This window comes from Salmo salar, chromosome 12, assembly GCF_965601325.2.
Source record: "Salmo salar chromosome 12, fSalSal1, whole genome shotgun sequence".
Lineage (NCBI taxonomy): Eukaryota > Metazoa > Chordata > Actinopteri > Salmoniformes > Salmonidae > Salmo > Salmo salar.
The window spans coordinates 20,483,286-20,510,827 of NC_138302.1; the positions used below are offsets into that span (position 1 = coordinate 20,483,286).

General features: G+C 40.9%; 1 protein-coding gene across 2 annotated transcripts; it reads left to right on the top strand.

The window, feature by feature from the left end:
• The first annotated feature begins 489 nt into the window (after nucleotides 1-489).
• On the top strand, nucleotides 490-26,284 carry LOC145859419 (uncharacterized). Of its 2 annotated transcripts, none has more exons than XM_082958705.1 (2): nucleotides 490-1,046; nucleotides 21,531-26,284. In XM_082958705.1, exons 1-2 carry the CDS (start codon nucleotides 731-733, stop codon nucleotides 22,826-22,828), a joined length of 1,614 nt encoding a protein of 537 aa, XP_082814831.1. In that variant the 5' UTR covers nucleotides 490-730; the 3' UTR covers nucleotides 22,829-26,284. The 2 variants fall into 2 exon arrangements, with proteins under 2 accessions (XP_082814831.1, XP_082814832.1); XM_082958706.1 differs by lacking the exon at nucleotides 21,531-26,284 and adding an exon at nucleotides 1,950-2,839.
• Nucleotides 26,285-27,542: the final 1,258 nt, after the last annotated feature.

Here is a 27,542-nt window from a genome sequence, read left to right on the forward strand (position 1 = left end):
CCCGCAATAATATCTGCTAAACATGTGTATGTGACCAATAAAATGTGATTTGATTTGAAATAAACGTCCTATTTATCGAAGGTGCTGTTGGCTGGGGTCAAAATGACTCCAAAAGATTTGAACTTGTTAAAAGTCCATTTTGATACAGAAACACTAAACCATGATTTAGATTTACTAACAACAAGTTGATTGACAAAGTCATGAAACATGTAATAGAATAGAATAAACCACATTTTGGCTATGATAAAAGATATGCCTCTGTGGTCAAAATGATTCATGTCAGAAGTATGGTTCAATGAAAATAGTAAACTCATTAAACACGAATCAATCAACACATGCTTCTCTTTGAACGACTTAATATAATATTAAACTTTTATGAAATAAATGAAAAATAAACTTTTGGTTCCCACTCCAGTAAGCAGATGGCGATGTGCGTCTTTTAGGTTCAGGCGATGCTGCCAGTGTGACGTATAATCTAGTGGACGGGACGCTCCTTCAACAACAACAGCTAGTCAGACACCTCGGTAGCTTTCTAGCAAACATAGCTACAACATTCACGCTCTTTACACTGTTTTGGTGTATGTTAGTCGCTGTGTATTAAACAAACTTCTGTCGTATGTACTTGTTGGCCCATTTAATTATGTATTTACGTTGTTTGTCAGCTAGCTGGTTTGCTAAGTTAGCTTAGAACTAAGCTACTCGCTAATGCTAACTAGCTAACATCCCGACCATGAGTTCACTAAGCTACTCTCCTCCTGCTAAAGAAGAAGAGGTCTGCTGGACGAAGAAAGAAGCTCTAGTGAAAGAGGAGGAGGAAGAGGAGGTTGTTTCAATACAAAAACAAGTAGAGGGTGAGGCTGTTACCGTGAAAGAAGAAGAGAAAAAGGTTTCAGTGAAAGAAGAGGAAGACGTGTTCAGAGTGAAAGAGGAGGAGGATGTTACAGTAAAAGAAGAGGAGGATGCAGTTTTTGGAGTGAAAGAGGAGGAGGGGGAGATAACTGTCACATTGGAGGAAGAAGAGGAGGTTGGAGATCTGTTTAACACCAGTAAGTACCGTCTCTGCAGTCGTTGAACCAATATGTAGTAAAGGGGTTCTACACTTTAATGTTGTTCTGTAGGAATGGCTGAAGCTACACTGTAATGTGTAGAACATCAAGAGTGGACCATCAACAATACGTTAACAGTTGATGAAATGCATCCAATGACAATGCCTGAAATACTGTAGTTCTCAATATCTCCTATTAGCTTAGCCCAAGATGTACTCTTAAAGTGGCAATCAGCAGTTGTTACATCCATTTTGGGACTTATACATTAATGATATGTACTCATTGTTTCTTTAAGAAATCAGTTATAAATGCCTTATGAGCTTAGTTTAACTGTCGTACCCCATCAGAACCCAAAATAAGCTTTTTTTTTCTTCTAATGTTTGTCAGTAAATATAAACAAACACTGTATATCCTCAAAACATGTTTAAAACTATAATGTTGATATCATGCATGGTTGCATTTCTCCACCCCATCCCTCAGCTTTTTACCGAAACGAGCAGGGAGAACGCTTTGTTATTGTTTCTACTGCTGATTGCTGACCCCGTTGCTCCTCAAGGTCCAAGGACTGTATGTTATTTTCAGAGGTAGACTGGCTCTGGCAGCTAAAATAGTCAAATATTCCATCTAAATGTGTAACGATTCAAAATTGCGATACGTTTCTAGAAACATAAATCGCTGTACTTTCCTTTCACATCAAAATCATTTCACACAATACTTTCCTATCACATCAGCATAATTTCATTCAATACATTCATATCACATCAAAATAATTTCACACTATACTTAAATACCACATCAAAATAATTTCACACAATACTTTCATATCACATCAAAATAGGTAACCAGTCGCAACGCTCCAAACGGTAAACCAAATTAGTTTCTCGTCATTTCTCCTTCCTTCAGGCTTCTTTTTCTTCTTTGGACTTTATATGGCGGTTGGCAACCAACGTTAAGGTGCCTTACCACCATCAACTGGACTGGAGTGTGGACCTCAGATCATCTTTCAATCACCCATGTGGGAATATACCAAGACAGTCTGAAGAGGGCACAACAAAACCTTTTCCCCCTCAGGAGACTGAAAAGATTTGGCGTGGATCCCCAGATCCTCAAAAGGTAATACAGCTGCACCATCGAGAGCATCCTGACCGGTTGCATCACCGCCTGGTATGGCAACTGCTCGGCATCCGACCATAAGGCGCTACCAAGGGTAGTTCGAACGGCCCAGTACATCACTGTGGCCAAGCTTCCTGCCATCCAGGACCGATATACTAGGCGGTGTCAGAGGAAAGCCCACAAAATTGTCAGAGACTCCAGTCAATGAAGTTATAGACTGTTTTCTCTGCTACTGCACGGCAAGTGGTACCGGAGCGCCAAGTCTAGGACCAAAAGCCTCCTCAACAGCTTCTACCCCCAAGCCATAAGACTGCTGAACAATTCATAAAATCGCCACCGGACAATTTACATTGACCCCCCACCCCCTCCCTTTTGTGCACTGCTACTCGCTGGTTGTTTGTTACCTATGCATAGTCACTACACCCCCACCTTCATGTACAGATTACCTCAACTAGCCTGTACCCCTGCACATTGACTCGGTACCGGTGCTCCCTGTATATAGCCTCGTTATTGTTATTCTCATTGTGTTACTTTTTATTATTACTTTTTATTTTAGTCTACTTGGTAAACGTTTTCTTCTTCTTGAACTGCACTGTTGGTTAAGGGCTTGTAAGTAAAGCATTTCACGGTAAAGTCTAAGTTGGTGTCTTGACGGATTTGTAAATAACGGTTTGTCATCATGAAACACTATATATATATTTTTTTAAATGTTGCTGACTCCCCTCCCCAGAGGTGTCTCATTATTGGGATTCATTACTGATCCGTACCTGTAGTTCACTATGATGTGTCTAGTGATACAGGTTAAGGGCCCTTTTGGAGATTGGTGGTTGGTAGCGGAGTCGAGGGAACAAGCAGGGTTGAACACGGCCATGTTATTATCCCACACACGGTCTCTGTGGTTCATGTGAACCCCATTCCTGGGAATTAGATTTGATTACAAATCACCCCTGTCTGTTACCACAGAAGGGTTCCGTCTGTCCCATTCCCAGCTAGGTTACGAGGCGCTTTGTCGCCAGTACCTATGACTGGTTGATAGGGGAAACCTCCATGCTCATTATAGAGAAAGTAATTTGGGGAAAACTATTTAGTAAAATGAAAACTATTCCAAAAACTATCTTTGACTCCAAAACTAAAATAGCCTAACATAATAACCAGCATGAATTATGTTCAGTTTGAATAATTTATATCTTAACTTTGAGCAAAAATATAATATTTTTTTTATGTGGTTTTAAAGCTTCTGAACCTGGTGGCTGGTAAATGCTGCCATGGGATGGCAATGTTTCAAATAGACCTAGCTTGTGTATCACTATGACTTGCTATCACCAGAAATACTTTAAGAAATTAGGATATTGGAAACTCCTTTCGATTCCTATTAAAAAACTGTTTGGGCTACCCCCCCACTTCTCTTAATTTCCGCCTGAAGACATACCCAAATCTAACTGTCTGTAGCTCAGGCCCAGTAGCAAGGATATGCATTTTCTTGGTTTCATTTGAAAGGAAACACTCTGAAGTTTGTGGAAATGTGAATTGAATGTAGGAGAATATAACACAATAGATCTGGTAGAAGAAAATACAAGGAAACAAACATACGTTTTCTGGTTTTTATTGTTGTTGCACCATCTTTCAACTGAACAGGAACAGCCAAACAGTCAGATAGGATGCTGGGGATAATTTCTATGCAGAACATAAGAGGGCAACAGTATCTGAGAAAAGTTTCAGACACATATCTTCAGGAATGAGCGAGCTACATGACATTGAGCATGAAGTCACCCAGGTGTCCCACACAAATGTACCCAAGTGGCCAAATTGGTACAGTGATACATTTTGATGTAAAAACTATATACAAAATACAAAAATTATATTCTAACACACCCCTCAAAAAAAAGTACAAAAAAAAAATATATATACAATTTTGAAAAATGTTAACAACAAGGGTAACTATTTACAGACATTCAATGTATAATGTACAATATTGTGAGGACCCTCAGTCCTCTACACAAAATTGTGCTGCTGGTGCCATGGTCCATAGCAGTCTCTTTCTGCTGTAAAGCATAGAGTTACTGAGCAGGTGGTGCAGGTGATGGGGCATTTCCTGTGACAAAGGGCACAGCGTCGCCTCCCCACATTGCCCTTTTTGCCCTGAGGCACATTCATGCCTGCAGAGATGAATTTGGGCAGGTGAACACCACTGGTTGAAGGAGCAGAAGGGACAGAGGTAGAGGGGACAGAAGGTGCTGCAGTGGACTTGCTGTAGCCAGCAAGCTCCCGGATGAGCAGCTCTCGGAAGGCTAGCTGTGAGATGGGGGGCTGTCCACAGCTCTTGGCCATTTCCTTCTGTATGATGAAGGAATTCACAACAGCAATATCAATGAAATGATAGAAAAAAGTCTTGTACCATTTCATGGTCTTGTGGAGCACATTATAGTAGCCTATCAGCGCATCTGACAGGTCTACACCCCCCATGCTCTTGTTGTAGTCCTTGATAGCTCCAGGAATGGGGACATTTTTGGCTGTCCATGCCCCAGTAGCGCCCTTCACACGCCTGATGATGTGATCTCCACTGAAGGACTTGTGGATACTGGAGCACATGACCACCTCTCTGGTATCCATCCACTTCACAAAGAGCAGGCCATCTTGGCGAATCCATTGGATGCTACCCCGCTCAGCCCGCTTAGGCATGTCGTTCTCCTTGGTTTTTGGAAAGCTCACTCTGTTGGTCTGAATGGTGCCACAAGCCCACACATCCAGCTTCCTCAGGTCTGCAAACAGGGTAGGGCTTGTGTAGAAGTTGTCAACAAACAGTTTGTAGCCCTTCCCCAGCAGTTGAACATCTAGTAATGCCATGACAGAATCATAGCTGAGTCCCTTACCGGTCGCAAAACTGCTCTTCCCCTCAAACAAAAAAATGCACGTGTATGCACACGCAGAATCAGCCAAAACAAACAGTTTGTAACCCCATTTAGTTGGTTTGTTACGCATGTACTGTTTTAGGCTGATTCTGGCCTTTGAGGCTACCATCCTCTCATCTATGGACAGGTTCTGGGCGGGCTGGAAATAGGTCTTGCAGGCCTCAACCACACTGTGGTTAATTTTGCAGAGCCTATCATACCCTGCTGTGCCTCGCTTCTTGTCGTTGTCCTCGTCAACTTCTGGTTCACTGAGATGAAGCGCCCGTGAGATTGTCAGAAACCTTTTGCACGACATGACAGTGCAGGGGAAAGGCAGTTGATAGAGGGGTGCAGTTTTCCAATACTGTTTCAGGGTTTTCAGCTTCACTAGACCCATGTACATGACCATTGATAAATAACAAAAAATATCTGACATGGAAATAGGCTTCCATGCCTCTTTTTTGCCTGCCTGCTTCTTATCACCATATTTATTAGTGTTGAAGACAAGGGAATCAATAACTGAAGATGTAAAAAACAGTTGAAAAAGTTGCATGGGGCTGTAGTTGGAGGTCATGTCCAGCTGAGGTCCTGGTGGCCTTTTCGGTCTGAATATTGGAGGTGGTGGGCCCACATCCTCCACCAGCACAGAGTGCCAACGACCCTCCTCCTCTCTGATTGCTGGTTTAGCTTTGCCCCACCTCCGCTTCTTTGTCACAGACTTCACACCTGGCCGGGTGGGGGTAGGTGTGGAGCCGGAGACAGCAGGGGTCCGGCTAGATGAATCAGCTCCTGTGGGGGATGGGCACCTTGGCAGTGGGGGCTCCCAGTCAGAATCAGAAGGACTGTGAAGACACAGACACACAGATTATATATAGAGTTGTGAACCCCATGTCTAGATAAAATACATGTAAAAAATATTTTATACAGACAGATTATATATAGAGTTGTGAACCCCATGTCTAGATAAAATACATGTAAAAAATATTTTATATATACAGACAGATTATATATAGAGTTGTGAACCCCATGTCTAGATAAAATACATGTAAAACATATTTTATACAGACAGATTATATATAGAGTTGTGAACCCCATGTCTAGATAAAATACATGAAAAAAATATATTATATATACAGACAGATTATATATAGAGTTGTGAACCCCATGTCTAGATAAAATACATGGAAAACATATATTATATATTTTTTTTACATGTATCTAATATATACAGACACAGACACACACTCATAATGTTTAGCCATGTGTACTTAACACATTTCATTACTGATATATATATGTCAAATAAATAAAATAATATATATATATATATATCTCCAAACCACTCAAATGAATAATATTTGATATCATTAATTTCAAACAACGGCATGAGAGGTACTCACCCGTCCAAAATCACGTCCTCTCCATACAAAAACATTTCCTCAAACTGGGAGTCCAAACTTGACTCACAATCCGACTCCTCTTCAAGTAATTCGGTGTCACTATCTCTATCTATTTCATCAATTATGTCATGTACATCTGTATACCTGGACTTAGCCTTTGATTTTCCAGATTTACTCGCCATAATTTTATCGATGAAATAGCTGAAAATTATCTCGACTCAAAACTGCTACGCGCAAACAAATGTGGCTCCTGCAGGTAGAAGTTTCATTGGCGAATGGCTGTGTTACGCTCGGCTTTCGTTCAAGAGCTGGTCATCCCGGATATAACCATTAGATATTGCCGTTTACCTTAGCTCATTGGCTATCTACCAAGCTAGATTTCAAGACGATCAGTGGTCATTGGTCCGAAATACAGTCAATCAATGAAGCACTGGTCATATCATTGGCGTGTTAGGTGTGTTCAAATCAGGTCTTTTCGGTCAATACGTCCCGCAAAAAGAACAATCAAGTATGGTTGTGTTACTAACAAACAGAAGATTGCAATGAAACCAACCATGACTGGATAAACGTGTGTTTAGCGGGAGTAATTACATCGAATGCTTCGTGGAAAGTTGAAGGAGTCGGAATTCATGACACTAGCCGTTTAGAAAATGTTTCGTATTATGCTATAAAAATGGATTTTATCGAACAAACGACCATTTATTGTGAAGATTGGGCCTTTTGTATCACCAAAAGAAGAAGATCTTCAAAGGTAATTGATTATTTTATTGCTATTTCTGACTTTAGTGATGCTAATGCTTGGTTGGAAAATGCTAGTAATGCTTGTGTTTACGGGACGCTGTCCTCAGATTATTATAAATATGCTTTCACCGCAAAGCCTTTTTGAAATCGGACACTGTGGCTGGATTAACAAAATGTTAATCTTTTGAATTATGTAAGATACATGTATTTACAAGAATGTTTAATATTACGAATTGTGTATTTAGAATTTTTTTCTCTCTGATATTTCACCGGATGTTAGGCAGGTGGGACGCTTGCGTCCTACCTAGCCCGTAGAAGTTAACAGCTTAAAGAAAAGAACTTTGGCATGAATTACCCTCTATGAACAAGAAGCACAACATCACAAATATTTTCAGAGATGTGAGATAATTAATTTGTTCTCTGTAATATCGTATAGCTTTGCAATCGTGACATTACGTACTTTCAAGGAAAATAGGCATGTTTCTCGACTCATACCCTGACTTTAAAAAGGGATTTAGTGAGAATTAGCTTAGGAACTGCGTGTCACAGCATGACAATGTGAACGTGATTGGCCGACAGTCTCTTGGACGGGCGTTATATACGCTTTGACATTTTCTGGAATAGTTTTTATTTGAAAATGTTTTTGTTTACTTGCCTGCCTATTGAATTTGGAATGCACTGTACTGTTCATCTCTGAAACTCACTGAGATAATTCCTTTGATACAGCAGTAGCAATACAGGGATATAACATCTACAGAAAAGACAGGAATGCTGTTGGGGGAGGTGTTGCTGTATACAGTGCATTCGGAAAGTATTCAGACACCTTGACTTTTTCCACATTTTGTTACGTTAAAGCCTTATTCTAAAATTGATGAAATCATTTTTTCCCCCTTTCATTTAGCTAATTTATTTGGCACACCTGCATTTGGGGAGTTTCTCCCATCCTTCTCTGCAGATCCTCTCTAGCTCTGTCAGGTTGGATGGGGAACATCACTGCACAGCTATTTTCAGGTCTCTCCAGAGATGTTAGATCTGGCTCAAGTCCAGGCTCTGGCTGGGCCACTCAAGGACATTGAGACTTCTACTGAAGCCACTCCTGTGTTGTCTTGGATGTGTGCTTTGGGGTTGTTGTCCTGTTGGACGGTGAACCTTTGCCCCATTCTGAGGTCCTGAGTGCTCTGGAGCAGGTCTTTCATCAAGGATCTCTGCACTTTGCTCCGTTAATATTTCCCTCGATCCTGACTAGTCTCTCAGTCCCTGCTGTTGAAAAACATCCCCACAGCATGATGCTGCCACCACCATGCTTCACCGCAGGGATGGTGCCAGGTTTTATCCAGATGTGACTCTTGGCATTCAGGCCAAAGAGTTCAATCTTGGTTTCATCAAGCCAGAGAATCTTGTTTCTCATGGTTTTAGAGTTCTTAAGGTGCCTTTTGTCAAACTCCAAGCAGGCTATCATGTGCCTTTTACTGAGGAGTGGCTTCCGTCTGGCCACTCTACCATAAAGGTCTGATTGGTGGAGTGCTGCAGAGATGGTTGTCCTTCTGGAAGGTTCTCCCATCTCCACAGAGGAACTTTGGAGCGCTGTCAGAGTGACCATCAGGTTTTTGGTCACCTCCCTGACCAAGGCCCTTCTCCCCCAATCGCTCAGTTTGGCCAGGTGACCAGCTCTAGGAAGAGTATTCCATTTAAGAATGATGGAGGCCACTGTGTTCTTGGGGACCTTCAATGCTGCAGATTTTTGTTGATGTTGGTATCCTTCCCCAGATCCGTGCCTCGACACAATCCTGTCTCGGAGCTCTACAGACAGTTCCTTCGACCTCATTGCTTGGTTTTTGCTCTGACATGCACTGTCAACTCTGGGACCTTATATAGACAGGTGTGTGCCTTCCCAATCATGTCCAATTAATTGAATTTACCACAGGTGGACACCGAACAAGTTGTAGATACATCTCAAGGATAATTAATGGAAACAGGATGCACCTGAAAGCAATTTCGAGTCTCATAGCAAAGGGTCTGAATACTTATGTAAATAAGGTATCTGTTTTTTAACCTGTTTTCACTGTTTCATTATTGTGTGTAAATTAATGAGGATTCTATTTGTTTAAATCCATTTTAAAATTAAGCTGTAACATAACAAAATGTGGAAAAGGGAAGGGGTCTGAACTTTCTGAATGAACTGTTTTATTTAATAAAAAAAAATATAACCTTTATTTAACTCCCAATCACAGCCGGTTGTGACACAGCCTGGAGTCGAACCGGGGGGTCTGTAGTGACACCTCAAGCACTGAGATGCAGTGTCTTAGACCGCTGTGCCACTCAGGAGCCCAAAAATCATGTTCTAGTGCTGTCCCCACCTAAAATAAACCTTGGTCAACCAAGAGTCGCCTGTTCTTTCTACCAATCGATTGGTTGAAAAGTTGTGTATTTTTCCATATATAGACACACCTTATGTGTTTTAATAAAATGAACTATATGTACTGAACTGGTCTGATGCTTTAAGCATTCATTTTGACCAAATAATTAGGACACACAAATGACTCGAGGGAGCCAGAGATCAAGATAACCTAACCAGAAGGAGAAAAATTCTGCCGTTATGCTCCTGAAGTTTTCGGTAATGGGCTACACCAGCAGTCGGCAACCTTTTCCATTTGGAGTGGCAATTTATCTGACCATTTCTACTGATCTGTGTGCCAGTTATGATTTTCATATGCACATTTTCGTGGAACAGTTTAATTTATAATAGTATCTCAAAATCATTGTCTGCGATTAATCTACACTATATCTAAATCTAAAAGAAAATTATACAAATCTAAAAGTAACTTTTATTGCCAAATATGTAAAAATAGCCTACATAAAGCCAACAAATAAAAACATTGCAGCCTGCAGGTAGAAAATATCCTATAAATCACATTTGCTGCAAATGGCCTGTGCAACAGGCCGGCTCATAGCCTGTGGCAAAAATGAGAGGACATCGACAACTGGTATAGGCCAATTCAAAACGTTCTTTATTATAAAACAAAACTATTAACTATAAACAAAGAAAAAGGAATGAGGTGTGGAAATGTCATAATGTAAAGTGTATGTAAGGTGCATGGATGCGTTAACATGACTGAGTGGAAACTAAATACAGCTATAAAGGAACAAACAAAACCGGATCATACCTGGAGGAGCAGGGAGAAAGAGAGCGAGCCAGAATCTCAGCGAGCAGCCAGACCAGAGAGAGGTTAGTGGAGCAGTTGGTTAAATACCCTGAGCCCAGGTGGCTCCAATCACACCAGCTGCAATCACTAACGACCCTCCTCTGCCTGCAGGGGGAACCACCCCTGCACTGCAGAGGAGGAGCCGTGACACCTGTCTACAATGATCTTGAAACATTGTATCAACTATCAACTGGGTCGGCCCAAAACTCGAGATAGCAAGCTTGCTATATTGTATCAAATATTCTGGGCCCTCAGAGTTTCCCGCACCAGTGAGTTCAGGACAGACACAGCTGTCGGCTATTTGTGCAAAGGATACGAAATAATCAGGTATTTTCTGACATTTCCACTGGATCAGAGCATTACATTTTTCCCTTTTATGCCGAGTGGTTATCGAAAGAGCGAGAGCTGGAAATCTTTTACTAAAATACTTTGAGGAACTTTTGTCATTCGCAATTGATTTTGATTAGAAATTGTTTACTTGCTGTTTGATGTGAAGAAAAATTACTTTGAGAAGCTCCACAACTCATTAGTGGTGGTGCGTTAAGACAATCAGAAATACTATCAGACAGCCCCAAATAGGCAAATTTATAGGCCTACATTTGCGCGCAGGTCATGTAAACTAGTCCTACTTCTACATGCGTAATCAGGTGTGCGTCCTTACTCAACATTGACAGGAGTGTTTCAAACAAAAGACAATGAATAAATTGACAAAACTGACGCATCTTACGGGGTCAGGTCTGGGTGGTCTGCCATGGGCCGTTTCATTTAGTATCCGTTTGGGTCGGCATGGGGAATGATTCTATTTCCCCATAGTATGTTGTACCGAAGTTGACCAACTGAAAGGGAGTGCAACTTTATGACTATAATTACTGTTCCCTGAAGGAGGGAAACAAGTACAACACCTGTTTGGGTCCGCCCCTTCCTGAGTCGGTAAATAGCGGTATTAAATTGAAGGAATAAATCCGAGCCTCACGCTCATCACCTGTGGAAGGCGGGGCTTCCAGCGAGGCGTGGATTTAATATTGTACCTAGTTTCCCTCCTTCAGGGAACAGTAGTTTTTGTCATAACGTGTGGATTTAATAGTATTTTGTACCTAGTTTCCCTCCTTCAGGGAACAGTAGTTATAGTCATAGCATGTGGATTTAATAGTATGTTGTAGCTAGTTTCCCTCCTTCTGGGAACAGTAGTTATAGTCGTAACGTTAAGCTTGTCATATGATGAACTTCAACTTAAATATTTGATCTTGCTGTCAGACAGTTTCTTTGTATTCTGAAATGCACTCTAACTACGTAACATTTAGTGGCTCCTTATGTTACGCTGTGAAAACAGTTTTCATGGGCACCAAAATCCTAAATCATTTCAGTTTGCTAAATCCAATGGTTTTAACTGAGAGTCATCTTAAGTTGATTCACAGCACCCAAATGCATACTGTCATTAACGCGGTTCTTCAATAATTACACATCATTCTTAATACTGTAGCTGTTTAGTTAGTCACATGTTCAACTATCATCAGCTGATCCAGGAAATCCTTTTCTGAATGACAGTCACATGACAAACATCACGACATGCAACAACAACCAAATTGCTTCTTCATTCATTACTCTGGTAAAGACAGTTAAGCCGTGCTCCATTTTGGATCCAACATCCCTAACAAATTGATGTTTATATTGTGTTATTGTCTGCTTGATTTACAGTAGGGTCTCATTAGTCTGTTTGGACATGGAGATACTTAGCTCATAATGTGTAGACAACTGTTCCTTGATCGATAGGCTATTGTACAACATACAGAGCTATTTTCCTTTATTCAGGACATTTAGAATGACAACACATTACAGAGTAGCCTAGTGGGATCATTCACAAAATTATCTGGTGATCAGGTTATGAAATGTCATGACAAATACATTTTAGTTTCCGTGTTTCACCTGAAATATTAAATGATTTATAGTCCTAGGTCTATGTTGTTGTTAGGTTAAGTTATGGGTCCTACAGTCAGTCTATGTTGTTCTTAGGTGAAGTTATGGGTCCTACAGTAGGTCTATGTTATTGTTAGGTGAAGTTATTGGTCCTAGAGTAGGTCTATGGTAATTGTATAACTAGTGGTTTCCGCGTTAGCATGGAGGAGTTTCTGCAACCAAATTGCGTGGGCATCGCCCTCATGTGCCAATTTTAGCAAAAACAGAAAGGGCTATATTGGAGACCAAAAGTTGTCTGGCACGCTGCTTAGGATTTCAACAACTTTAATAACTTATGTCTAGCCTACAATCATCGATGTTACTACTAATGTGTGATACAAAATTCAAAAGGCATTCGCACATCTGAGCAATCTTTTTGCAGGTGCATGGCAACAGTTGAAACAGGATGAAGGAAAAAGGAAACCGCACACTGCTCTTGATAGTATCACTGAAATTTAATAAGCTTACGTATCGGCCTCACGGCCTTCGTCAGAGCTTTTGTGAATTTTCTGAAAACAGCACCTCTATGTAGACCTAACCCCACCCACATCCATTCCACACATGGAAAGGGGTTGGAGGCAAAGGAATATTAAATAAGTGCTACCAAACATAACAATATGCAGTTCAAACACTACAAAAGTGTATAAATAAGACGCATTAAACACGTCCATAAAACCACAATGAGGACATAGCAAGTTTTCATTAATCACTGGGTACATCATACAAAAAACATTAGAGTAATCTTAAATAGGCACATAATTCATGTTCAAATTCACAACATAACATACATAGGCATTTCATCATTAAGTCCTTTAGGAAATAATGTCTGGAGGGTGAAAATCCCAAAACATTCTCTTTTACTCAGAGTTTTATTAATATCACCTCCCCTGTCTGATATCTTGACTTTCTCTATGCCACAAAATCTAAATGTAGAAATGTCATGTGTTAGGTCATTAAAATGTACTGCGACTGGATAATCCCTGTCGTTTCGCCTGATTGAACTTTTATGTTCACTAATTCTCTGTTTGAGAGAGCGGGAGGTCTTACCGACATCGCAGAGCCCACATGGACATTTAATAATGTAAATAACATGGGTGGTGGTACACGTAATGATATAATTTATTTGAAACCATTTTCCTGTTTAGGGGTGGCAGAAATATTCACACTTCATCATATTGTTGCACTGTGCGCATCCTCTGCATTTATAGCTACCATTTGGTAGAGGGCGTAAAAGAGCCTGGCTGATTTTCTTTTGTGGCTGGCAGTTGGCATGAACCAATTTATCGCGTAAATTGCGACCTCTCCTATACACAATAAGTGGTGGATTTTTAAATTCGGCCGGCAAAGCTGGGTCCGATGATAAAATATGCCAGTGTTTCTTGACCACACCTCCCACTTTTCGCGAATTCAAAGTATATGTGGTTGTGAACATTACGGAGTGTTCTTTGGCTTTAGCGGGTGTTTTTTGTAACAATTCATCTCGTGTTTTTCCCAATGCCAAAGTAAGCGCTTCATCCGCGCATTGTGGCGAATAGCCTCTTCTTAGAAACCTAATGCGCATCTCTGCTGCTTTTGCTAGATAATCATCTGTGGAGTCGCATATACGGCGCAGTCTGAAGAATTGGCTTCTTGGAAGTCCTCTTTTTAATGGCTCAGGATGGAAGCTGACCCCCTGTAATAGAGTATTTCTGTTCGTTTCTTTTCTATACAGAGTTGTAAACAGGGTTCCATTTGATTTCTCAATCCACATATCGAGGTAATGAACGCGATGAGTGTCACATTCAATAGTGAATTTGAGATTGGGGTCAATGTCATTGAGTAGTGCCATAAAATCTGACAGCTCTTGTTCAGTTCCTTCCCATATGCAAGAAATGTCGTCAATATATCGATACCACTTCAGGATTTTATTCAAAAATGAGTTTTCGTTTTCATTATTGACAAAACATTCTTCAAATAGACCCACATAAAGGTTAGCATAGCTCGGAGCGAATGTGGAGCCCATCGATGTTCGATTCGTTTGGAGGTAGTATTCATCATCAAATCTAAAATAGTTATACTTCAAAACATATTCTGCCAGCTCTAGAATAAATTTTTTTTGGTGGTTATTCATTAGTATCTCTGTCTCCCAAATAGTGTGCTAGTGCTGCCAGCCCCCCCACATGGGGAATGCTGGTATATAGACTTGACATCTAATGTGACCAGAATACAGTCTTCTTTTAAACCCGTTATTGGTGAGATCTTGTTTATGAAGTCTATAGAGTCTTTTACATATGATGGCAATGCTTGCACATGAGTTTTAATAAAAGAGTCTACAAAGTTCGACAATGGCTCTAGCATTGAGCCTATTCCTGCAACCACTGGTCTGCCTGGATAATTGCCTTGTTGTGTTTTAGGTTTGTGTAATTTCGGTAAAATGTACAGGCATGGACGTATGGCACATTTACAGCAAAGATATTCAGGTTTTGAGATAAGGTGGTTTAATAGGGCTTGCTCCAGATTAGAGCATATATCCCTTTGAAACACCTGTGTGGGATCAACACCCAGTTTTCTATAGAAACGTTAATTACTGAGTTGTCTCTGAATTTCTTCTTTAGATTTTTCATAGTCTAAAACAACCACAGCACCCCCTTTGTCTGCAGGTTTAATAACCAAAGATGAATCTTTCATTAATTCATTAAGTGCCTGTTCTTCTGTTCAAGTGAGATTTTTCTGAATGTGGTTTGTTTGTCTCGTATACACTGACATGGCTTCTTGTTTGACTAACCTACAAATAGGTATTAATCGAGGAGTTGTTAATCATGGGACAGAATTTGCTTTTGGGCTTAAAATGGGTACCAGTTCGTTGATGTGTTTCTAGGCCCGAAACAGTGTTTTGTGAAAACACATGCTTAAGTTTAATCTTGCGAAAGAATTTAAACAGATCTACTTTCGTATCAAATGGTTTATCTGTTCTCAGCCCAGTCAAAACTGTTCGCTACTCTGGCACCCCAATGGTGGAACAAGCTCCCTCACGACGCTAGGACAGCGGAGTCAATCACCACCTTCCGGAGACACCTGAAACCCCACCTCTTTAAGGAATACCTAGGATAGGATAAAGTAATCCTTCTAATCCCCCCCCCCCCCAAAAGATTTAGATGCACTATTGTAAAGTGGTTGTTCCACTGGATATCATAAGGTGAATGCACCAATTTGTAAGTCGCTCTGGATAAGAGCGTCTGCTAAATGACTTAAATGTAATGTAAATGTACATGTAGGTACAAAAGAGAGGCCCTTAGATAAGACTGAGACTTGAGCATCAGTAAGGTCTTTTTGGAGAGGTTAAATACCGCGTCCTGCTGTAGCTCCGTGTCCACGGCCTGTGATCCTGGTCTCCTCTTCGACCGCTTGCCTCTCCTACATTGTTTCTTTTCTTTCGTGGAGCCTTGTGTTGCTTCCGGGCTAGAAAACCAGACTGTGTGCCATGGTAGCTGGAGTCACTGTCTGTAGGGAATTCGCTCTCGGTGGATGCCTCTGTGTCCAAGTTTCCATGTCCTCCCGCTGCTGCGTATCTACGTCCCCCGATCAGTGGTGCGTCCCTACGTCGGCCTCAACGTGCTCCTGTCCTTGGGCCTTCCCATGCGTACACCTGGTTAAGCTGGTAGCCCTCTGTGTCTCGCTGATATTTCTTGATCTTTGTTGCTTGTAGAAAGTCTCTGTATTTCCCAATGGACTGGTTGATCATGTCGTCTATGGCTGTAAAATTAGGGCCTAGAATCTCCTTCATTACAACCTCATGTTCGCTAATCTTAACTTCAACTTCTTTTGCTTCCTTCGACACATGTTCAACGATTAATAGCATTAAATCTAGTGAACATTTATTGAGTATTTCATCCCATTGATGAACGAAGGTTTTGTCGTTTTTCCCTATTGTAGGCTCCTTCTGTATTCTAAGTCCTCTTGGAATGCACTTGTTGCGCCAATACTCGCTAAGAGTGGTGCCATGCAGGAACAAACGAGTTTCTTTCTCTCGAAGTCTCTGGAGTTGGATTTTGAGTTCGACAGTCGAGTGCTAAACTGGGTTGTCCATGTTGGAGGTAGGGGAAATAATCTTATCAGCGTCTTCTTGTGTGAATGAAAGGGTACTCGCACAATGCTTAGTAAGTGAGTTGATCTCTCGTAGTGAATCCATTGTATATTTGGTACGTCTTTTTCTTTTTGGGTATACTTACAAGATTTCAAGATTTACTATTGAATGTGACACTCAACGCATTCATTACCTCGATATGTGGATTGAGAAATCAAATGGAACCCTGTTTACAACTCTGTATAGAAAAGAAACGGACAGAAATACTCTATTACAGGGGTACAACTTCCAGGAGACCAGGAGCCTGGGGAGAGGCAGCTTGTTGGGGTAATTATACCCTGGACAACATCCTAAGGGGGGAATATGGGAACCGAACTATTCTTACTGTTAAGCGTCAGGGGGAAGAAGATGCATATGAGCAGAGGAAGACAGACTTCCAGACTCATTTAGGGGCTGAACTAGTGACTGACAGATATCCATGAGTGTAGACAGTATGATGGGGGGGTCAAGGGTCAGTCTTATGGAGTGTTAGTTGCAGATTCTGGCAGGACCAATATCAGTCATTCTGTTGAGTCCCAAAAACCAAGGCATTAATGTTACATGGAATTGGGAGAGCAGAATGTAATATGACTGGGGACCAAGGCATTAGCTGGTAGTAGAGGAAGGACAGCTAATAGAGTCTCTGGGGAATGATACCACTCCTCTGTGTATATTGTGACAGGGGATAGCTGGTAGTAGAGGGACAGCTAACTGTGTACAATACAGAGACTATGGAGTTAAATTGAACGTTACACATACCCAGATCACGGTGAGATTAGCAGAGATAGTGTTGTCAACTTTCAGTAATGAGTTTGTCTGAGAAGGCACCACACTTGAAAGACGAGCTACAGATCCCTGTATACAAGAGGCCAACTCACCAGAACGACGAGCTACAGGTCCCTGTATACAGGAGGCCACCTCACCAGAAAGACTAGCTACAGATTCCTGTATACAGGAGGCCACATCCCCAGAAGTGAGGTTCTCCGTAATAATACGGTCCTGTATACAGGAGGCCACCTCACCAGACGGGAAGAAAACAACAAAGATAACAGGAGAGCAGGATACAGATTTCATGCAATAGCTATCATCCCTTTGATGCGGTGAAGTTGTCCTGTCCCCTTAGCAGAAAAACACCCCCAAGGCATTATGTTGTATTACCTTTGCCGATCTTCGTCAGAATGCACTCCCAGGACTGCTACTTCCACAAGAAATGTTGTTTTTGTTCCAAATAATCCATATTTATGTCCAAATACCTCTGTTTTGTTCATGCGTTTAGAGCACTATCCAAAGGGTAGCGAGCGCAGAACCAGAGACGAAAAGTCGAAATGTTCCATTACCATACTTAGAAGCATGTCAAGCGCTGTTTAAAATCAATCTTTATGGTATTTTTCTCGTAGAAAAGCGATAACATTCCAACCGGACAATAGCGTATTCATTTCAGAAGAAAAATAAGGAAATGCGTGCTCACGTGACCGCGCATTTCCAATCTCTTTGTCCTCCAGCAGTCCACTCAGTAACTGAGCACCTATATTCTGCCCGGTTACTGGATATGTATGAAACAACTTTCGGAGGGCTTTTGACAGTCAATGGAAGCCTTAGGAAGTGCAACGTGACCCCTAAGTATTTGTAGTTTCTCTAGGGATTCAAAAGTAGAACTACAGTTCTCAGACCTTGCACTTCCTGGTTGAAATGTTCTCAGTTTTTTGCCTGCCATATGAGTTTTGTTATACTCACAGACACCATTCAAACAGTTTTAGAAACTTCAGAGTGTTTTCTATCCAAATCTACTAATAATATGCATATTCTCATTTCTGGGCCAGAGTAGTAACCTGTTTAAATTGGGTACGTTTTTCACCTGGCCGTGAAAATACTGCCCCCTAGCCCAGACAGGTTAAAGGCCCACAACAGCAGAAATCCACTGTAAAAGGTGATGCCAACAGCGTAGCCATGACGTTGTACAACAATTGACGTCTGTAATGAATGTTAAAATTATTTGACAATTGTCTTAAGACAGTCAAGTGAGCAACAATAGTCATATACACTGAGGGGGAAAAAGTATTTGATCCCCTGCTGATTTTGTACGTTTGCCCACTGACAAAGAAATGATCAGTCTATAATTTTAATGGTAGGTTTATTTGAACAGTGAGAGACAGAATAACAACAACAAAAAATCAAGAGAAACGCATGTCAAAAATTGTATAAATTGATTTTAGAGGCCGACCGATTATGATTTTTCAACGCCGATACTGATTATTGGAGGACAAAAAAAGCCGATGCCGATTAATCGGCCGATTTTAAAAATAAAACTTTTATTTTTATTTTGTAATGATGACAATTTCAACAATACTGAATGAACACTTATTTTAACTTAATATAATACATCAAGAAAATCAATTTAGCCTCAAATAAATAATGAAACATGTTGAATTTGGTTTAAATAATGCAAAAACAAAGTGTTGGAGAAGAAAGTAAAAGTGCAATATGTGCCATGTAAAAAAGCTAACGTTTAAGTTCCTTGCTCAGAACGAGAACATATGAAAGCTGGTGGTTCCTTTTAACATGAGTCTTCAATATTCCCAGGTAAGAAGTTTTAGGTTGTAGTTATTATAGGATTATTTCTCTCTATACGATTTGTATTTCTTATACCTTTGACTATTGGATGTTCTTATAGGCACTTTAGTATTGCCATAGCTTCCGTCCCTCTCCTCGCTCCTACCTGGACTCGAACCAGGAACACATCGACAACATGGCTGAGCTATGTACTCAGAATATTGAAAAATGCGCTTTCGCCGAAAAGCTATTTTAAAATCTGACCTAGCGATTGCATAAAGGACTACTGTATCTATAATTCTTAAACTAATTGTTATGTATTTTGTCAACGTTTATGATGAGTATCTCTGTAATATATGTGCTCATTGTGCTCATTCACCGGTAGTTCTGGAGGCTAAACATTTTCTGACATTTTCTGAACGTCACGCGCCAATGTAAAATGCTGTTTTTGGATATAAATATGAACTTTATCGAACAAAACATACATGTATTGTGTAACATAATGTCCTAGGAGTGTCATCTGATGAAGATCATCAAATGTTAGTGCTTCATTTAGCTGTGGTTTGGGTTTATGTGACATTATATGCTACCTTGAAAAATGGGTGTCTGATTATTTCTGGCTGGGTACTCTGCTGACATAATCTAATGTTTTGCTTTTGTTGTAAAGCCTTTTTGAAATCGGACAGTGTGGTTAGATTAACGAGAGTCTTGTCTTTAAAATGGTGTAAAATAGTCATATGTTTGAGAAATTGAAGTAATAGCATTTCTAAGGTATTTGAATATCGCGCCACGGGATTACACTGGCTGTTGCGTAGGTGGGACGATTTCGTCCCACCGAGCCCAGAGAGGTTAAACAACACAATGTAAATCCAAGTCAATCACACTTCTGTGAAATCAAACTGTCCACTTAGGAAGCGACACTGATTGACAATACATTTCACATGCTGTTGTGCAAATGGAATAGACAACAGGTGGAAATTATAGGCAATTAGCAAGACACCCCCAATAAAGGAGTGGTTCTGCAGGTGGTAACCACAGACCACTTCTCAGTTCCTATGCTTCCTGGCTGATGTTTTGGTCACTTTTGAATGCTGGCGGTGCTTTCACTCTAGTGGTAGCATGAGACGGAGTCTACAACCCACACAAGTGGCTCAGGTAGTGCAGCTCATCCAGGATGGCACATCAATGCGAGCTGTGGCAAGAAGGTTTGCTGTGTCTGTCAGCGTAGTGTCCAGAGCATGGAGGCGCTACCAGGAGACAGGCCAGTACATCAGGAGACGTGGAGGAGGCCGTTGGAGGGCAACAACCCAGCAGCAGGACCGCTACCTCCGCCTTTGTGCAAGGAGAAGCACTGCCAGAGCCCTGCAAAATGACCTCCGGCAGGCCACAAATGTGCATGTGTCTGCTCAAACGGTCAGAAACAGACTCCATGAGGGTGGTATGAGGGCCCGACGTCCACAGGTGGGGGTTGTGCTTACAGCCCAACACCGTGCAGGACGTTTGGCATTTGCCAGAGAACACCAAGATTGGCAAATTCGCCACTGGCGCTCTGTGCTCTTCACAGATGAAAGCAGGTTCACGCTGAGCACATGTGACAGTCTGGAGACGCCGTGGAGAACGTTCTGCTGCCTGCAACATCCTCCAGCATGACCGGTTTGGCGGTGGGTCAGTCATGGTGTGGGGTGGCATTTCTTTGGGGGGCCGCACAGCCCTCCATGTGCTCGCCAGAGGTAGCCTGACTGCCATTAGGTACCGAGATGAGATCCTCAGACCCCTTGTGAGACCATATGCTGGTGCAGATGGCCCTGGGTTCCTCCTAATGCAAGACAATGCTAGACCTCATGTGGCTGGAGTGTGTCAGCAGTTCCTGCAAGAGGAAGGCATTGATGCTATGGACTGGCCTGCCCGTTCCCCAGACCTGAATCCAATTGAGCACATCTGGGACATCATGTCTCGCTCCATCCACCAACGCCACGTTGCACCACAGACTGTCCAGGAGTTGGCGGATGCTTTAGTCCAGGTCTGGGAGGAGATCCCTCAGGAGACCATCTGCCACCTCATCAGGAGCATGCCCAGGCGTTGTAGGGAGGTCATACAGGCACGTGGAGGCCACACACACACTACTGAGCCTCATTTTGACTTGTTTTAATGACATTACATCAAAGTTGGATCAGCCTGTAGTGTGGTTTTCCACTTTAATTTTGAGTGTGACTCCAAATCCAGACCTCCATGGGTTGATAAATTGGATTTCCATTGATTATTTTTGTGTGATTTTGTTGTCAGCACATTCAACTATGTAAAGATAAAAGTATTTAATAAGATTATTTCATTCATTCAGATCTAGGATGTGTTATTTTAGTGTTCCCTTAATTTTTTTGAGCAGTGTAGTTGTATGTTTGAGAAATTGAAATTATTAGATTTTTCTGTTTTGAATTTCGCACCATGCTATCTTGTCAAGCAATCCCGTTAACGGGATCCTATCTCGAAAGGGTCCCCAACAGGTTAACCATCTGTCTGACTTGTTGTTCACGCAGGGGAGAGACGTGACTATCGTGGGTCCTCTGGGGAGCCTCAACAACCTCATGATGCTGACGAGGCAGAGAAGAGTCTCTCCACATCAGAACACCTCAAGAAACACCAGCGGAGACCCACAGTAAAGAAATCTATTTGCTGCTCTGACTGTGGGAAACGTTGCGAATCTTCATCAGAACTTAAAATACACCAGCGAGTACACACAGGAGAGAAATCTCACCACTGTTTTGATTGTGGGAAGAGTTACTTAAGATTAAAATCACTAAAAGTACACATGAGAATTCACACTGGAGAGAAACCTTACAGCTGTGATCAATGTGGGAAGAGTTTTACTGTATCTAGCTATCTGATTGTACACCAGAGAACACATACAGGAGAGAAACCGTACAGCTGTACTCAATGTGGGAAGACTTTTACTCAGTCAAGCCACCTGTTATCACACCAGAGAAAACACACAGGAGAGAAATCTTATAGCTGTAATCAATGTGGGATGAGTTTTACTCAGTCAAGCACCCTGTTATCACACAAGAGAACACACAGAGGAGATAAACCTTATAGCTGTGATCAATGTGGGAAGAGTTTTACTACATCTAGCCATCGGATTGTACACCAGAGAACACACACAGGAGAGAAACCTTATAGCTGTACTCAATGTGGGAAGAGTTTTACTCAGTCAAGCAACCTGTTATCACACCAGAGAAAACACACAGGAGAGAAATCTTATAGCTGTAATCAATGTGGGAGGAGTTTTACTCAGTCAAACACCCTGTTATCACACAAGAGAACACACACAGGAGATAAACCTTATAGCTGTGAACAATGTGGGAAGAGTTTTACTACATCTAGCCCTCTGATTGTACACAAGAGAACACACACAGGAGATAAACCTTATAGCTGTGATCAATGTGGGAAGAGTTTTACTACATCTAGCAATCGGATTGTACACCAGAGAACACACACAGGAGAGAAACCTTATAGCTGTACTCAATGTGGGAAGCGTTTTACTCACTTATGCAGCCTGTTATCACACCAGAGAAAACACACAGGAGAGAAATCGTATAGCTGTCATCAATGTGGGAAGAGTTTTACTTCATCTTGCAGTCTTATTGTACACCAGAGAACACACACAGGAGAGAAACCTTATAGCTGTGATCAATGTGAGAAGAGTTTTGTTAAATCTAGCCGTCTTATTGTACACCAGAGAACACACACAGGCGAGAAACCTCATAGCTGTGATCAATGTGACAAGAGATACTCTGATAAAAGATCTCTGATCAAACATCAGAAAATACATACATGAAGGAGTTGTTTCATGATATCAATGAAATAATGTCACAATGTAGAATGTTTTAACATTGTAGTAGGAGTATTTTAATGATGTCATAATGTATAACCATAAATGTTTGCCCCCTGTTCTATTGATTTCAGCATGATATGGATATTAGCCTCAGGAAAAATCCAGGCTCTGAATTGAAAGAGTGACTACCGTAAATTCCGGACTATAAGCCGCAACTTTTTTCCCACGCTTTGAACTTCGCGGCTTAAACAATGACTCGGCTAATATATGGATTTTTTCTCCAAAAAAACACATTCTGTGACGTGCTGAGTTTTTTGGCGGCATGAAGCTTTCATTAGACCAATGAAATTGCCGAACGGGTCAAGGTCAAACAACTTTTTTGTTTACTGTTTAGATTAAATCGAGCGCTCTCAAACTTCCCATCATTCTGATTACGGTAGTCATTTTGTCACCCTCATCATGGCAAAGACACGGAGAAATGCATATGATGCAGCTTTCAAGTTGAAGGTGATTGATCTGGCTGTTGGAAAAGGAAATAGAGCTGCTGCACGGGAGCCTGGTCTTAATGAGTCGATGATAAGACTTTGGAAACAGCAGTGTGAGGAATTGACTCAGTGCAAAAAGACAACTAAAGCTTACTGCTAATTTTTTATTACAAGCCGTGTTTCGTTAAAGCCTATTTATTTTTGTTACAAGCCGTGTTTTGTTAAAGCCTATTTATTTTTGTTACAAGCCGTGTTTCGTTAAAGCCTGTGTAAAGTTAATTTGTTTCAATGTACCGGTAGGCACCTGCGGCTTATAGACATGTGCGGCTTATTTATGTTCAAAATAAAAAAAAAAAACATTTTAAATTCAGTGGGTGCGGCTTATATTCAGGTGCACTTAATAGTCCGGAAATTACGGTAACACAAAAAGATCTGTGTTACACTTACCACGTTTGTGACCCTCTTGAATCAAAATGCAACACTTCAAAATGTAGCTAACTGTTTTCTACAAGTTGTCCTCTAACCAGTGATGTACACATTATTTGCAGATTCCGTGTGGTTTTTGAGCTGTTCGTTTTAGCGTTTTTGGTGCTTGTGCAGTTTATAAGGTGCTTGTTTAAAAGAATACTTATTATGATTATTGTGGCAGATGTTTGTGTATATAGCACATTTTATGTTTAGGTTTTCAATTTAGCACAAACTTTTTCTGCATTAGGACTATTGATTTGGACAACTTTAAACTGTGACATTGGGGCTATCCCACCTTACAAAATGGTGTTGAAAATAAAACTATGCCTGACGTACAATATAAGTTGTAGGTGAAAGTTGAAAAGAAATCTATTTAATTTCAACATACTTGCAGCCAATACACATGGACGCAGTATAATGAATTGAGTCTATAATCAGTTTTAGGGATAGGAGTCCCCGTAGTCATGGTAATAATAGATCCGCTAGCCGGACAACTTCCTGTTGGAATAAATAATCAGAAATATTATGGATTTTAATCATTTATGTGTCATATACAAGTGTCTTATATCGGCAGAAAGCTTGACTTCTTGTTAATCTAACTGCACTATCTGATTTACATCAAAATATTTTTCCACCGGCACAGGTTTCATGCATTCACAATTAACGATTAAATATTCACTTACTTTTTCAAAATCTTCCTCTGATTTGTCATCCAAAGGGTCCCAGCTATAACATGTAGTGTCGTTTTGTTAGATTAAATCCTTCTTTATATCCCAAAAAGTCTGTTTAGTTGGTGCCATCGATTTGAGTAATCCACTCGTTCAACATGCAGAGAAAGGAATCCGAAAATCTACCCATAAACTTTGTTTCAACAAGTCAAAATACGTTTCTCTTTACTCCTCAGATACCCTAAAATGTAATCAAACTATAATATTTCTTTTGGAAAGAAGTATGTTCAATCGGAAACCAATTTTAGCAGGTGCGTAATGTCTTTATGGAGCGCAAACACGAATTTCCAAGACTGTCCTTCTACTAAAACTGATATTTCTTATTTGTTTTTGAAGTTACAAGCCTGAAACCTTGAACATAGACTACTGACACCATGTGGAAGCCATAGGAATTGCATGCAGGGAGCTAATTTTCAATATGACCCTTCTCTTGCAATTCTAAGAGAATGGTCTCTCTGGAAAAAAATAATAATTCCGGTTGGTTTTTCTTTGGATTTTCTCCTACATTATTTTAACTTTTCTACAAACTTCAAAGTGTTTTCTTTCCAATGGTACCAATTATATTAATATCCTGGCTTCAGGGCCTGAGCTACAGGCAGTTTACTTTGGGCACAAAATAATGTATGAGACTATAACACAATTGATATGGCAGGCGAACATCCAAAGAAAAACCAACTAGAATTGTTTTGGAGCTCCTAGGCTCTTATAATGGAAAGCTATGGGTTCTATGTAATTCCAGCTCCTAGATTGCAATTCCTATGGCTTCCACTAGATGTCAACAGTTTGTGTTCATTGTTTCACAGTTTGTGTTCAATGTGTTCATTGTGTTCATTGAGCAAGAATTAAGTTTTTGTACAAAGAGTCCCAGTACAATATCAGTCTGTTGGCGTGCGATGAAGAGGATGCGCGCTTGCTAATTTTACTTTTCTATTAAACATACTTCTTTCCGTATTAAATATTATAGTTGATTTACATTTTAGGATACCTGAGGATTAATTAGAGACGTAGTTTGACTTGTTTGAACAAAGTTTAGCGGAAGCTTTTTGGACTCCTTTGTCTGCACGTTCAACGAGTGGATTACTGGAATCGATGGCGCCAACTGAACTGACTTTTTGGGATATAAGGATTTTATCTAACAAAATGACCATTCATGTTGTAGCTGGGACCCTTGGGATTGCAAACAGAGGAAGATTTTCAAAAGTAAGTGATTTATTTAATCGCTATTTGTGATTTTTATGAAGCCTGTGCTGGTTGACAAATATGTTGTGGGGCGCCGTCCTCAAACAATCGCATGGTTTCGCTGTAAAGCCTATTGTAAATCGGACAATGCAGTTAGATTAACAATAATTTACGATTTGAAACGATACAAGATACTTGTATGTTCATAAATGTTTAATATTACAATTATAGATTTGAATTGCGCACCCTCCAATTTCACCGGATGTTGTCGACTGGTTTCCCACTAGCGGGACGCCTAGCCTTATTAAGGGGGAAGGTGTTACAGGCTTTGGTTTTTCCATTTATGTTTTCTTGCTGGGAAACGTAACAACAAACAATGGTGTAAAACAAGCTTATATTTTGGGTTGGATGTTGCATCCAATTGTTAATATTTTAATCAATGTTCATTAGTCTTTCAGTTGTTAGTCTTGTTTTTTATCCTCTTATGTATGTTGTGTACTAAATATTTCTGTTTATTTTCATTGTTTTTTTCTGTGAAGCCATTGCGTTGCATCCATGTCTGAAATGTGCTGTATAAATAAAGCTTGATTTGATTTGAACATATTGTAAAACAAATGAACCCAATGACTGACCAAACAAGACTCTTGCAAAACCAATGAACAAATATGTGCAAAAGCAACACATTTCTTGGTCAATCTTAGTATGAAAAACTATCACTTTTCAAGCGTGGTGGAGTTGTAAACACCACCCCCGGCTCTACCAGGGGCTTGAGGTGGTCTCCCGCAGCTCTGCTTATGTCATGTTCTGTGGCCTTGCTGTTCCATTTCTTGACTGCCCCTGCAACATGGAAAGAAACACATTTAGTAATAGTATATAAAACACTCAGGGCCGGTTTCACAGACAAGGCTTAAGCTTAGTCCCAGACTAAAATGCTTGTTTGAGCTGTCTTAACTCAAAGCGACTTGCACAGACTTATCTTAAAATAGTGGTAGATTTAGCCTGTTCTGGACTAAACAAGCCGATTGCAAGAAGGAGGATTAGAGCTACTCCAGGACTAAATTGAAGCTTAAATACATATTTCAAAAGAGGCAGGTTTAACTTCTGCTTAGTGCTGTTTGTGAGGAAGCCTGGACTATTTGTAATATCTAAATGAAGACCAACATGCACTACAGAGGCCAGCCAGACCAGTACTTGTGGATGGGAGTAAACCATTAAATTACTTTGAGACCGCTTTCGTATGTACAAAGAAAATGCATTGGAGATAATATCTCTGCTTGAGCCTACTTTCCTCTCTGTCTCAAAGAGGAAGGCCTTCACCCAATTCTCTCCAAGTTCTGATCACTTTGAGGTTTTTGGCATCTGGAATCTTTCATTGTGAAACTGGTGATTTGTGTGGTGCCAATGAAGCAACTGTGTATAGAATAGTTCAAAGTCTGCATGGCCATTTGTGAACTGAGGAGTCTTTACATCAAGTTTCCTGATGCTGCAGGCCAAAGCAACTATAAAGTGCACTTCTCTGAATATGGGCACTTCCCAGGAGTGATTGGCTGGTTAGATGGATGTCATGTTCCCATCTCGTGTCCATCAACTCCTGATGCTGAGGAGTACCATAACCCACGGTACACACCCGAGCTGGGGTCCGTCCTCACGGTCCATCAACTCCTGATGCTGAGGAGTACCGTAACCATCACGGCCACAACCCTGGCTGGGGTCCTCCTCACGGATCACACTCCTGATGCTGAGGAGTACCGGAACCATAACAACTGGTTTTCCATCAATGTTCAGGGTGGATGCACTCCTAATTTAGAGTTGTCGAACATTGTTGCCCGTTAGAAAGGTGCAACTCAGGATTGAAGG